The sequence below is a fragment of the Platalea leucorodia genome (genome assembly GCF_965183815.1).
Source record: "Platalea leucorodia genome assembly, chromosome: 7".
In the NCBI taxonomy this organism is placed as follows: Eukaryota; Metazoa; Chordata; class Aves; order Pelecaniformes; family Threskiornithidae; genus Platalea; species Platalea leucorodia.
Window position 1 is genome coordinate 14991486 of NC_138829.1, and position 12262 is coordinate 15003747.

At 45.9% G+C, this 12262-nt stretch overlaps 1 protein-coding gene across 4 annotated transcripts in view; it reads left to right on the plus strand.

Annotated features, from left to right (window-relative positions):
* BCL11B (BCL11 transcription factor B) overlaps window positions 1-12262 on the plus strand; it is a 91264-nt gene that overhangs the window by 37324 nt on the left and 41678 nt on the right. For 2 of the 4 annotated variants that reach the window (XM_082317608.1, XM_082317609.1), the window contains exon 3: window positions 5487-5702. The exons of the other annotated variants lie outside the window; for them this stretch is intronic. In XM_082317608.1, the coding sequence (XP_082173734.1) occupies window positions 5487-5702 (216 nt within the window). The remainder of the gene's footprint in view (window positions 1-5486; window positions 5703-12262) is intronic. 4 annotated transcript variants of the gene reach the window in all.

Here is a 12262-nt window from a genome sequence, read left to right on the forward strand (position 1 = left end):
ATTTTCTCCGACTTGTGAGAATTAATGTCTTAGCATGGGGGGAGGAAGGGGGGGAGTTGGGGTACTGTCAAATTTCTGTGCCAGTGCCCCTCACTCACACTCTTTCTCCTTCTTGCTCACCACATCGCTGTTCTTGATCTATGACTCATTTATGCATTATCATTTGAAATTCTTTGGAGAAAGAAATGTATCAATTCAAAGGGAATCCTTGTCTGCCAAAAAAAAAATCCCTGAGCAAAATATAACAAGAAATCCCTTCCCTGCCCTCCTTCTTCCTTCCCTAGTGCAGCCTTTCTACTTCCAGCTCCAGCAAAGTTTTAGTCTTAGAATCGTAAGTTGGTGCGGGGGGGAACTGCTCCAAAATGGCTGTGTGTGCGCTGGGGGAGGAGGTAAAGGCTGGTGTGCAGGTGTGTCTGGCTGAGCGCCGGACTCCGTGCATGAGCGTATATAGCAGCGTGTCTGCCTGTACCGCTGAGTCCTCCTGCCGCTCCTGGGGGATGCCGTGTGTGTCCGCCACTTGCAGGGTGTGCATGGCATGCATTGCTCTGCTAGTTGCTGTTGAAAATGTTTGTGCCTCTGTGTCTCTCTGCACTCGTGTGTGTGTACACATGTGTGCTTGTGCACGTTTGCTTCGTCAACTCTGTTGGTGTCTGTGTAAAAAGATGTGAGAGAAAGATAATATCAGGTGGGAACAGTCCGTATGAGAGGGTGTAATACAGATGAGACAACTTGTTTTAGGAAAAGCTTGGAAAAAATCTGTTGGAAAGATTAGTGAACAGATCTGTATTTCACTTTTGGATGTGTCTGCTCAAGGCTGCTGCAATGGTACACGTAAAACCCATCTCAAAACTTCTGCAGTACTCTCCCCTGAACATGACAGGCACAGGGCAGGGATGAAGCTGCAGCCTGCACTCTGAATTTGTAGCCATACACTGTTTGAACAGATGTTTTTCTTTTTATTGAAAGAGAGTTTTTTAATAATGGAACGGAGGTTTAGTCTCTAACCAGCTATTGATTGATTTTCCATCACCAGACAGGCACAGAGAGACGCAGAAAAACTTGGTTCATGCCCTGTTAAGTGGCTTACACGTCTGCCTGTGCACCTACCTGTCTGCCTGTGTGCAGATACACATCCAGGCACCCACCCAGGCACCCACACAGCACCCCCAGGAACGCATCAGCTACGTGTGGCCGCAGTTACACGTGACACGAGACGTCAAGCAAGATCTCTTAAATCAAGATCAGGTCCCCTGGTCTGAACCATGCTGAGGTGGGACATTGTGAATGCTGCTTGCAGCTCCATCTTTGTGTTTTGCTCACGGACTGTTCTGCAGATGTGCCAGAGGAGTGTGGTGTTTCACATATACCATATCATATGGCCAGTCATGCCTAGGCTCAGGGAGAGGGACAACAAAAGGATGCAATTTATGCCTTGATTGTGGCTTTTGTCATGTTCATCTAGGCTCTTATGTTCATTTCCATCTTCTGAGGTCATGTCCAATTTACCTTATTTTCTTCTTTGCAAGTTTAAAAATAGCAGAGAGCAAAAAAATTACTCTTAGCGGTGTCTAGGAGTCAACATAACCTGTGAGCTACTGCCATGTACAGGCACTGAGTATATGCTGAGCCTGTTTAAAGAATGAGGACAAAATCCTCCTTTGCCATCAGCAATGCAGATCTTTTATTTACACGGTGACATTCCCTGTCCATGTTTCACACTCACGCTACGTGCAAAACTCCCCTTAGCGTCCATGCAGAATGAACGCAGAATATATAAGTGAGATCTGCAGTGCCGGTGACTGATTTCCCAGTGCTGACCCAAGAGGAAAATCGAGGCTCACACATAGTGTCAGCAGTGTCCGAGCGATACAGAGTTGCTTGTGTGTGCCCGCTCACCCCAGCTGGACCGGATTTTTGCCTCTAAGACTGCAGTGCAGTTCTTGTGGTCTGCTTTCCCTTAGCGCTGGCTGTGGCTGTTCCCTTTGTGGCAGTCAAGGGCTCGCAGGAGTGTTTTCTTTTTGAAACCTGTGTGCAACATGATGTGGTCGATCGGCTGTAGAATTCCAGAGACTGGCTCCCCTCCCTCGCCTGGTGCTGCATGGGTTGAGCAGAAAACTCTCAGCACCACCTTAGGATACCATCTGTCTATCTACCTATATCTGATTATCTTTTTATCTGTTTGTTCATTTTGTGTTTGTCCATCACCTGTAGCAGGTAAGTTGAAGAACAGTAGAGCCCCTGTCTTAATTTTCAGCTTTAAATAGAACCTTTACGGGGAAAAATCCCACAGAAGAAGAGCTGGAGCAGCAAAACATGGGCATTTTCCTAGCAAACACAAGCTGAGTGTTTCTGAGCACCACTGTTATTCTTTCTATAGCTATGAAGAGGTATCACGTACAGTGGAGCACTCCTTTTCTCCATGCCTTTCCTCGAGGCCAGTGGCTGCTATTTCCCTCTTCAGTATTTGCCACTTGATCTGATTCTATAGGACTGTCCTGATTTGTGACAAAGAAGCAAACGCTAAAGTGGTAGCAAAGGGGAGGAGGAATCACCTAGCTTGACTTTTCTTGTAGGGGCAGATTCAGCCTCCTGGTCTGGCAGCCCCACGATCTTTGTCTCTTAGCGCTGGACTCAGGAGTGCTGGTGGGACTCCCTGAGGATCTGCCAGAGTTTGTCTTTGTCCATTCTTCTTCTCCCTTACTAACCCTTTCCTTTCTGATGCTAAGTTAGCACTTTTTAGATTTCCTCATATATACATCAAAGGACAGAAAAAGAAGTTCCGAGTGATGCATTCAGTTCCATTCCTTCACTGGCAACAGGTTCTTATAGTCCTTCCCGTAAATTTGTTAGGCACCTTGTTAAGGCGGATTGCTGGCTTGCCCCCAGTACCTCTGTTGGAAGGCTCTTACAAGATCTTTGCCCAGATGGTTAGAAACCTCCTATTTGAAACCTCAATTTCCTTTCCACACTAGAGGAGACGTATTGGATAAGAGCAGGGAGGGTCTCCCTGTATCCACTTGGTAAGCGCTTAGCATCTTCTCGGACACCTCAGGGCTGTGCAAATTGTATCGAATTCATTGCCAATGGAAAGATGGGACCCACCAGGACTAGAGGAGAGGCTGTTGCTCTGAGGGTAGTGGTGTGTGCTAGAACCCGTGCACCTCCCATTAAAACCCCATGCAGTTGTGGTTGACGATGCACTTGGCGGGCTTCATACAGTTCCTCTGTGTGATGAGCTCCTTCAAAACCTCTAGTATGGCACCATGATGTGCAGAGGGCTGAGTGACTGCAGGACCTGTGCCCTTAGTCATGGTGGGGCCACAGACATGCCCAGGTGTAACCTGAGATGTAGCTGCCCTGTGGCCCTACTCTAAATCCCCATTTCAAGCTCACAACTTTCGCAGCAAGGATGAGTGCCCAGGCAGCTCAACATAGCCTATATTAGGCTAATTATTTTTATAATATTAGGAATATAAGATACAATTCTTAAGTCATTGGAGGAAATCTTTGTTACTTTTTGCTTGTTCCGTGAAAAACCCAAACTTGCCATTCATATATGTTACAGTAGCAGTAGAGTGGTTCAAACACACATAGAAATCCATGTCTGACATCAGTTTCCATGTGCCTAGTGCACAGTCCTGCCCAAAATGCAATGTAGGTACAATCTGGATAGTAGTTATCATTACCTGCTTATGTAGTACGTCCAGGGAGATCAAACAGTTGCAAAAGCCAAGCAACTGAGCTCCCAAAATAAAAAATCCTTGCTCGTCCCACGAGCCACAGAGATGGCTTCTATTTAAAACCAGTCCTCACAAAAGAGCACAAATTTTATCCTTGATGCTTGAAGCTCAAGTATTTACACAGGGAATTTAGACTCTTCACTTGTGGTTTTGGCAAAAGCTTCACACAAATGTTTTGCACTGGTGGTCTCTTAGCCATTTAAGATAAACGACAAAATCAAATGCAGTCCTTGCAGACTGGAGCGCTGGATGCTGTGCCAAGGATGAAGTATCCCCGTTTGCCTCACATGTGTAGCTGTCAGATCAACATGCAGACCTAGTTTCCGAATCGGGACTCTTGAGGTGGAGAGGCTCCCTTAGAAAATGTTGTTTTTTTGGGGTTGGAAGGAGCACAGATAAATACTTCTCCTTGCTGACACAGTGTAAGCTCCCTTAGAAAATGTTGCTTTTCTAGGGTTGGAGAGAGCACAGATGAGTATTTCTCCTTGCTGCCACGGCGTTTGCATGTATCTGCAGGGCACACATGCATGCACAGACAGAATTGCCACCATTAAAAAAAAGAGAGCATTTGCCAGAAGATACCCCACACTTAACACACATATTTCCTGATCTCAATACAGGGGGAAACTGTGGTTTCTGATCTACCACTGTGCGGTAACTGCTGGCAAATGCCAGCTTTTTAATGGCGACCACTCCACCACATATCTTCATTTAGAAACTGCCCTTGATTAGTAGCTACCCTTTATTTAATAATTAAGTGGCAGGCATAGTTTTAAATGAAGGGGGTGGGATTCTCAGTGGATGTAAAGCGGTGCCGTTTGCCCAAATTCCCTTTAAACTCTGCTAATTTGCGCCAGCCAAAAATGCAGCTCCTACCTGATTCTGCGTGTGTGTGTGTGTATGTTTGTGCATGTCTGTATTTGTGCAGGTGTATATCGATATTTAAGACTTGTATCTTAGTTTTTCAAAGCTGTGGAGCTAAGTTTGGACTAGTGCCAGGAGGACCGAGCGTTTCCAGCAAAGCAGGAGAAAACTCTTAAATATAGCCTTTAAATGGCAGGTGATTCCTAGAGGGGTTAAAAACAAGTAATATGGTTGGAGGCTACAATATCATCTTTTAGCTACCAGGAAAAGGTTGCTCCCTTTGCAGGCTCGATAGGGAAGCAGCATGCATAATCGGGGCATGCAAAATGCACAACTGGCCACAGCTCAAGTGGGAAGGCAGCACAGCGGCCGCCAATGCTTCCTTCTGGGAGCTCGGCTCCTGGCACTTCTCTGAAGCCATTTGAGCTCTAAGTCACCACACTTTGTCCGGGCTGGTGTGTGGAGCCCGCTTCACTGGCGGCTCGGCAGAAAGCTTGCCCAGTTTTGTGTCAGCTCAGTGCATTAACACAGCCATAAAACAATAATCCCCCTTTTGATTCGGTCCCTGAGCAAGTGCTGGTGGCGACGTCCGCCGCCTCCGGCTCTGCTCCATGCCAGGGCCAGCCGTTCCCCTCCACTTCACCCCTCTCTGTGCCCCCCGCGGCCCCCAGCCCAGGTTCGCGGGTCCCCCAGGTCTCTTCTTGCTCTTCCCCCGCCCGGTGCGAGCCCGCCAGCCTCAGCCGGACCCAGAGAGGGGCTCAGACCAAGCGTGTCGCGCGTTAGGCAGCCAGCCCCCGCCTCGCCTGTTTCCCCTGATGATGCCTCCTCTGTCCCTTCAAACTTAGATCCGACTGACAGTTTTTTCTATTGTTTTTTCTCCAGGGCCGTCCAGGCCTGCAAACCTGCCGGGGGCTCCCATAGCTGCCTCCTCCCACCCTCACACATCCGTGATCACGTCACCTCTCCGCGCACTGGCCTCCCTCCCGCCCTGCCTTAGCCTGCCCTGCTGTGGTGCACGTGCAGTCTCAGTTGGCGGGACTCAGACTGAGATTCAGACTGAGACGTCAGGCACATTTGGATGTCATTGTCAGTTGTCAGGTAATAGAAACATTTTTTTTTTGTTGCTATCTCAAGGTCAGTAGTGCTGCCAAGTGATGTCGTCTTTGCTGTGGGAGAGCTGCCTTCGCTGGGTTGCGTGGGGAAGGCAGCAAAAATGCCCTAAACCACCCCCCTCCCCTTCCTTCTTCCCCCTCCACCCTGGCAGAGGATGGGGAGTGAGAAAGGGTGTGCAGCTCCCTCCATTTCCCCACCCCTCCCCTCCTGCCTGCCCACCTTCAGCTGTCACCAGTGGCCACTGCTGGGCTATTTGTGCAACGTTGTGAACAAATGTCTGAGACTCCTTACAGAATGTGATACACCAGTATCAAGATTTCATCTCTCTGGGCTGTTTAGTTTAAGCTTAACTGGATAACATTTAACATCTGAGGTTCCCCCCCCGCCCTCCTTTTTTTTTGCCTCCCTCCCCAATCATTCATATTAAGGGCTCTTCTCTGCGTCCATGTGCACGCAGGATGTATGTGATCCATGCAGTTTTCTCCCTTGCTTTGAGAAAATGCTCCTTGGTAACTTGCCATGCCGCCCTGGCCTCCCCCCGTCAGCTTTTCTTTTCCTTTATTCCTTTTGGATGCCTGACTTTTGTCACCACGAGGAGGGGAAAGTGATGTGGAAATGAGGGCGCATCGAGCTAGCCAAAGAGGACGCGGACATATTGTTGCCAGACCCCATCATTTCAGACTCAGCAATCTCTTTGAAATCAGTGGGTGTTTCTGAGCGTGGCTCAGTTGCAAGATTGGGTCTATGGTAAACTGTGGGCTGGAGAGGTGAAAATAGGGAGGGCTTAAAAGAAAATACAGCTGTGGCAAAATCCACAAGCGTTTATGGAGTCTCGCTGTGGTGGGCCAAACTCTGCAGCCCTCGTCCATGCCAACGTGAGTGGAGTTGTAATAGGGAGCTCCCAGAATGATGCTGGATAAGTAATGTGTGAGGACCAGAGGACTTAGAGAGACAGCAGCGACTGTCAGGAGTAAAGCCTTTGGGAAATCGCTCCTCATGTCCCCCTGAAGCTGGCAAAACTTTGCTGAGCTCAGCTTTTTCTTTCCACAAACAATGGTACCACCTGGCTGCAGTACGCTGTATCCCACGAGAATGTGCCTGTACATCTCTCGCTGTTGTAATAAAGCGAGAGAAAAAGTTTTGCAAGAAATTTAAATTTGCTTCTTGGAAAGACAAAATATTCTCAGGAGGAGGCTAAGAGCACTCCGCAGGGTCTTGTTTTGACCCTGGGTGAAGCTCAGGGGCCGCGAGGAAGGCTCCTGTGCTGCCTGGGAGAGGCTCAGCCTGCACCCAGCCGCTTGTGCTGGGGCACAGGCACTGGGCTTGCAGCGATGCACTGCGTGGTGCGGTGTAGTCACTGCATCCAGGGGATTCGGTCAGATTTCCTATCCGAGCTGCCGTACACAGCTTGGGGAGGATGCTGTTTTAATCTGGCTCTGCTTCATCAGCCTCAGCAGACTGACCAACTGGCCTGAGACCAGGGCAGAGATGGGCTCTTCCGAATGGTGAGCACTGGATCAGAATGTCAGATAGTTCTCCTGCCTCCCCCTTCCCTCCTCCCCGTAACCAGTAAATCAAACTGGAACTGATGTCATGTTTTGCTGTTCCCTCTCTTCGCTGGTGCAGTATGCATGCAGGTGCCTTTGGTAGGCAGGTAGTTCTAACAGTGAACTGGATGCCCTGGTTCCCTGTTGCTCCTGATGCCAGCAGCTAGTGGGGAGGGAAGCAAGTACACCTAAAAATAGAAAAGGAAGGAAGGAATAACTTATTAAAGAATGTGGGAAGGTGAGGCTTTTGTACTTTGCGTACTTTGAGTTCTCACTTTGGAGTTGTGCGCTGTGAGTTTTCAGAATTGCCTGTTTGCTGGGAGAGCGATGCCAGCTCTGTGGAGAGAGAGACCTGTTATCATGGCTTCCTGTAATTACTGCTGCAGTCTGCGGCACTTAGAGAATAGGTTATATCAAAGTGCATGCTACATGTTTATGACAGTAGTTGGTCAAGTTCTGCTTGAAAGAAACATTTTCTTCCCTTGAAAAAGGAGATTATGGCTACTTAACCCTTTCTTAGCTTCCATAGTATTCACTGTATATGAGTCTGGGCATGGTTTAAAACCCTGTGGCAAGGGTTACGGGATCTTTCTAGCCTCTGAAATGTTTTGTGGAAATGAAAGAAAAGTGAGTTCTTTGTGTTGACTAATAATCTAGTGATGATCCCTGCATTGTGCCCTCTTTTTTAATATAGACATTTACAACAGTCACTTGTTACAGCTTTAGAGATCTGCTTGTCTCTCTGACTTGATTAGCCTTTTATTCTGTCAGCCCTGTTCTTGCTTCTGAGGAATTGTTTCCTTCTTCGAACAAAAGCCGTCAACAGTTCCCGCCTCTCCTCCTCGTTCATCATTTATTACCTTTCCTGTTTTTCAGCATTCATTTAATTCAGGACCTGGAGTTTTTCCGTGCAGTTCTCAAACGGGCTGCGACTCTGAAGGCTTGAAGTCGCAGGTACTCCCAAATGTCTGCTGGGCACTCACAAATCGGGCCCTCAAGAGTCCCAGCAGTTTTGTGCTGGAGAATCTAAGCTTCTGGCTGCCGGTGGGATTTGGGGTACGCACACATGAAAACTGCACTTGGAAATCTCCGACCTAGACAAGAGCGATTGCCCGGAATGCTGAGTAGCATTCAGTCGTGCACAGGGGAAGTCATGCTGCCTCATCCAGAGCTGTTTGTGATCTTTAGCAAACGTGCTGCTGATAGGAGTTTAAATCACAGTAAACGCTGCTGGGAAGTCCGCTTGGGTGTCCACTGTGTCGCTTGGCCGGTGCTGGTCGTGGTCCCCTCTGTTCATTTCTTTGTGTTCAGGGCACCACAGGATGAGGAATTTGAGAATAAAGGTCTATGTTTTTCCGTGTGATTTTGAAAAAATATCTACCACTGGAACAATCTCTCTCTCTCAGTCTCTTTATTTATTTATTTCTTGCCTCAGAGGCTTCTGTCTGTTGAATTGGGTTCTCCCGTTTAAATGTTTTTAGTGCCTGTTTAATTAGAAGTTGGAATAGAGTCATGAAATTCACAGGGTTGTGTAGCTTGGATCTAAAATATAAATGGGCAAAGCATTCATTTTGCTTTACCCCTTGCCAGATTAGGGTGCTTTTTTGAGCCTGCTTTTTATTTCATTTCAATGAATTGTAACTGCTCAGAGTAACTGTAAAACATACACAGGTTTCTTTGCATAACAGAGACATGCAAATGATTGTTGAGAGACGTAATTATGTAAAGAAAAGTATATGCCCGTATGCATGCACACATACACTGCAATGCTTTTTGTGGGGCTATTTTTTCACAATACATCTTCATAAGGCTCTTTTTACGATGCTGATTTATTAATATTGTACATTAAGGCTTAAATTGTCAAAGCTGCCTAAGAGATTTGGATGCCCATTTCCCATTAAAGTTAACGAGAAATGAGCTTTGAAAATCTCAGCGCAGAAGTGCATGGCACTTTACAGTGTGCTCTCCAAAGAAAAAAGTCCCTGCCCTGAAGATCCTACAGTGAAAAAGCCCCAGAAATGGAATTATAATCGGCATAAGGCAAAGGGGATTGTAACGGCACAGATAATAATTTATCCCCTATGCCTCCATTCAGATATATACCTGATCCAAAATCTTTGGACCTAGGCCCATGAGTGAGGGTTTTATATACCTCCGTAAAGATAATTAAATCTGTCCAATATACATATATTCAGCTAACCAGTGAAACTGCCTCCTTCCCACATGTGGGCTGATGGAAGGAGGTGGAAAGCAATTGCGATGCTTAGTTGCATACATAAAAACAGCAAGTGGGCACAGACAGCTGTGATTAATGGACAGGGCTGTGAAGTTTAAGGTCTAAAATAGAGGGAGGCATGGGGCCATAGCTCAGAAGAGTGGAACAAGCTCCTGTTAATTCAAGGAATCAGGTGTATTAGTCATTAGGACATTCTGAAAACCACACAGTCGTCTTGGAGAGTTAATATCAATTTACTTGGCTACTGAAATTCTACTTACTGCATCATTTAACTGCTCTGGTGTTTTCTTGGCAAAGGTTAAGGTGACAGTAAAGGTAAAAGAAGTACCTGTAAGTAAATGATAGGTTTTAAAAGAATACTTTTCCTCCTTCAATTATATCACCGTATTAATTTTGTGTTGGTTTTATAACTATAAGAAGAGCTAGATTAGACCACCCTGCTGTAAAAAGCTTGATGCAATTAATACAGTCTGTCTAGAAAGCAGTATTATTTCAAAAACTTTTATGTTAATGATATGGTATGCGCTCGGCACATTTCTTACTAGAACAAGAAGCAAGCTTTTGTTCACTCCAGACTGGGTTTTATTAACACAGGAGGATCAATGGAAAACAAAACAGTAATCAGAGCAGAGAATGCAAACTCACCCAGCAAAAACCTCCCAACTCATGGAGTCCAGGGACGATGGCTGGTGCTCTACTCTTCATTTTTAGTTGAGTGGAATCTCAAAAAAAAAAGTCAAGTCCACTAAAACTTGATTTCTGATGAGCACTGGGTGCTTCTTCGAGAGGAGAAAGAGGAATTGGGTGTATGTGTCTGAGGGCAAACAAAGATCTGTAGTTTCCCCAAGACCCTTTGTAAATGTATCTTTTCATTTTGCTGAATAAAGAAGAGGTTAGCATAAAGTACCGGCTAACATTCAGGAGAGATGTCCCTATTAGTCATGGTTACATGTATTTATTTATTTTAGTGAAATATTTAATGCATGCTATAGTAGAATTGAGTTTGTGGACAGTACTTACAGAGTGCAGGGATGTGTGAGAGATGCATATACTAAAAACGGTAATGCATCAGGCTGAGTGTATGCATCCATCTTTTCATCTATCTATCAATCTATGTGTTCATCCATCTATCCAAGTATTAAAATCATATGTGACCTGTCTGTCTATGTAGCTCTCTGTCTCACCAGATATTAAAATCAGATCCAAACTCAAAATAGATGGATCTAATCACAAACTGATTTTTTTGACTGAATGGCGTGTTTGTCAAGAGGCAGCAAAGAGATCTTAAGACGGCAAAGAGGCAGCTAAAATTAGGGCGCTGCATAGGGCCGCGGCACTGGCAATTTGAGCGTGGCTGAGGCTTTGTTCTAGGCAGACGCCCGATCACTATAACTTTGTAAGTCCTAATTATGTCAAGTTAAGAACCAGCAGGAGCAATAGCGATATTTAAAGGTGCTTTAAAGTGGATGCCTGCCATTTCCAGACATCCCAGGAAAAAAGAAAAGCCCTTAATTGCAATACTAACGGGTGGAACTGAATCTGGTAGTCTCGGGACAAAAGGGTTCAATGCAACCGTTGCCTGCAGTAAAGACAATGGCTCTAACATTGAGAGAGTTAACTCGATCGCATACCTCTACGCTGAGCCCTAGAGTCTGAACTCTTCAAACGCTCCAAATGGAGAGCTAAATCAAAGAATCCTGTTTCAAATCCATCCAAGATGTTGCTGTTTTTCTCCTCTGACAGGAGAAGCATTTGGAAGTGCAGTTTCTTTCTTTTTTTATAGCTGTCTTAAAAAGGAGTTTGGATGTTTAGCACAGCTGGTGCTCATTACATTATGCACTATCAATAAAATAGCATGTGTAATTAATTTTTAATGCAGTGCTGTATGCAGCGCTTTAAAGCAGTTACTGTATGGGGAGAGCCGACACCGGTCACTGACATCAGAAATATTGAAATAGAGGGCTAGATTTTGCATTTTTAAAGGGTGTATGTGCGAGTGGGGGAAGGGTAATTCCCAGCCAGCAATTCTCTGGCCACAATCAAATTTAAAAATATAGGAACAAGATGGATGAAGGTGATTTTATAATTTGCTTATTGGAATGAACGAATTTCCTTTTAGAGTTTGCTGAGCGATGGCTGGGTTAGGAGTAGGTGACTTCAGAGTATAGGTAAGCACCAGGGGACCGCACAGCAGTTGATCCATCTTTGTTAAAGCACGAACAGGCTTTGGTGATATCAGGTGGGAGACGAGGCAAAAGGGGAGGTTACGAGAAAGCAAAGGAAGGACATTTCCGTTCTATCTCATTGAGCAGGTTTTTTTTACAGGGCCTCTTTCTTGTGCCTTGTTGGTCCCATTAGTAATAAGGCCCATTTTTTCCCCTTGATTCAGTAAATATTTGGGAGTATCAGTAGTCTGGAAGGGAGAGAGTAGCTTGGTTACAAAGAGGCACCACTGATGGCAAGTTGCCGGCTGCTCTGACAGAAGACCCAAACAAATCACAGAGTCTTCTCTTTTCTTGGTGTTTATGTTGTACTTTCCAGAAGACACCAGCATAAATAAAGACTGCTTTAATGGGGCGCAGTAGGCAAAGTTTGGGCACCGTCATAGCTTTTGGCAGCCGTTACATCCTGAAACACCTTGGTCATCTGAAGGAGGAGCAGACCTATTTTTGATGTTGTAGCATGGTGCGTGTTCATACTCAGCAAAGGGACAGGAATTGCTTTTGCGTTTCTGCAGCAGGGTAACCAACAGGGATGGTTTG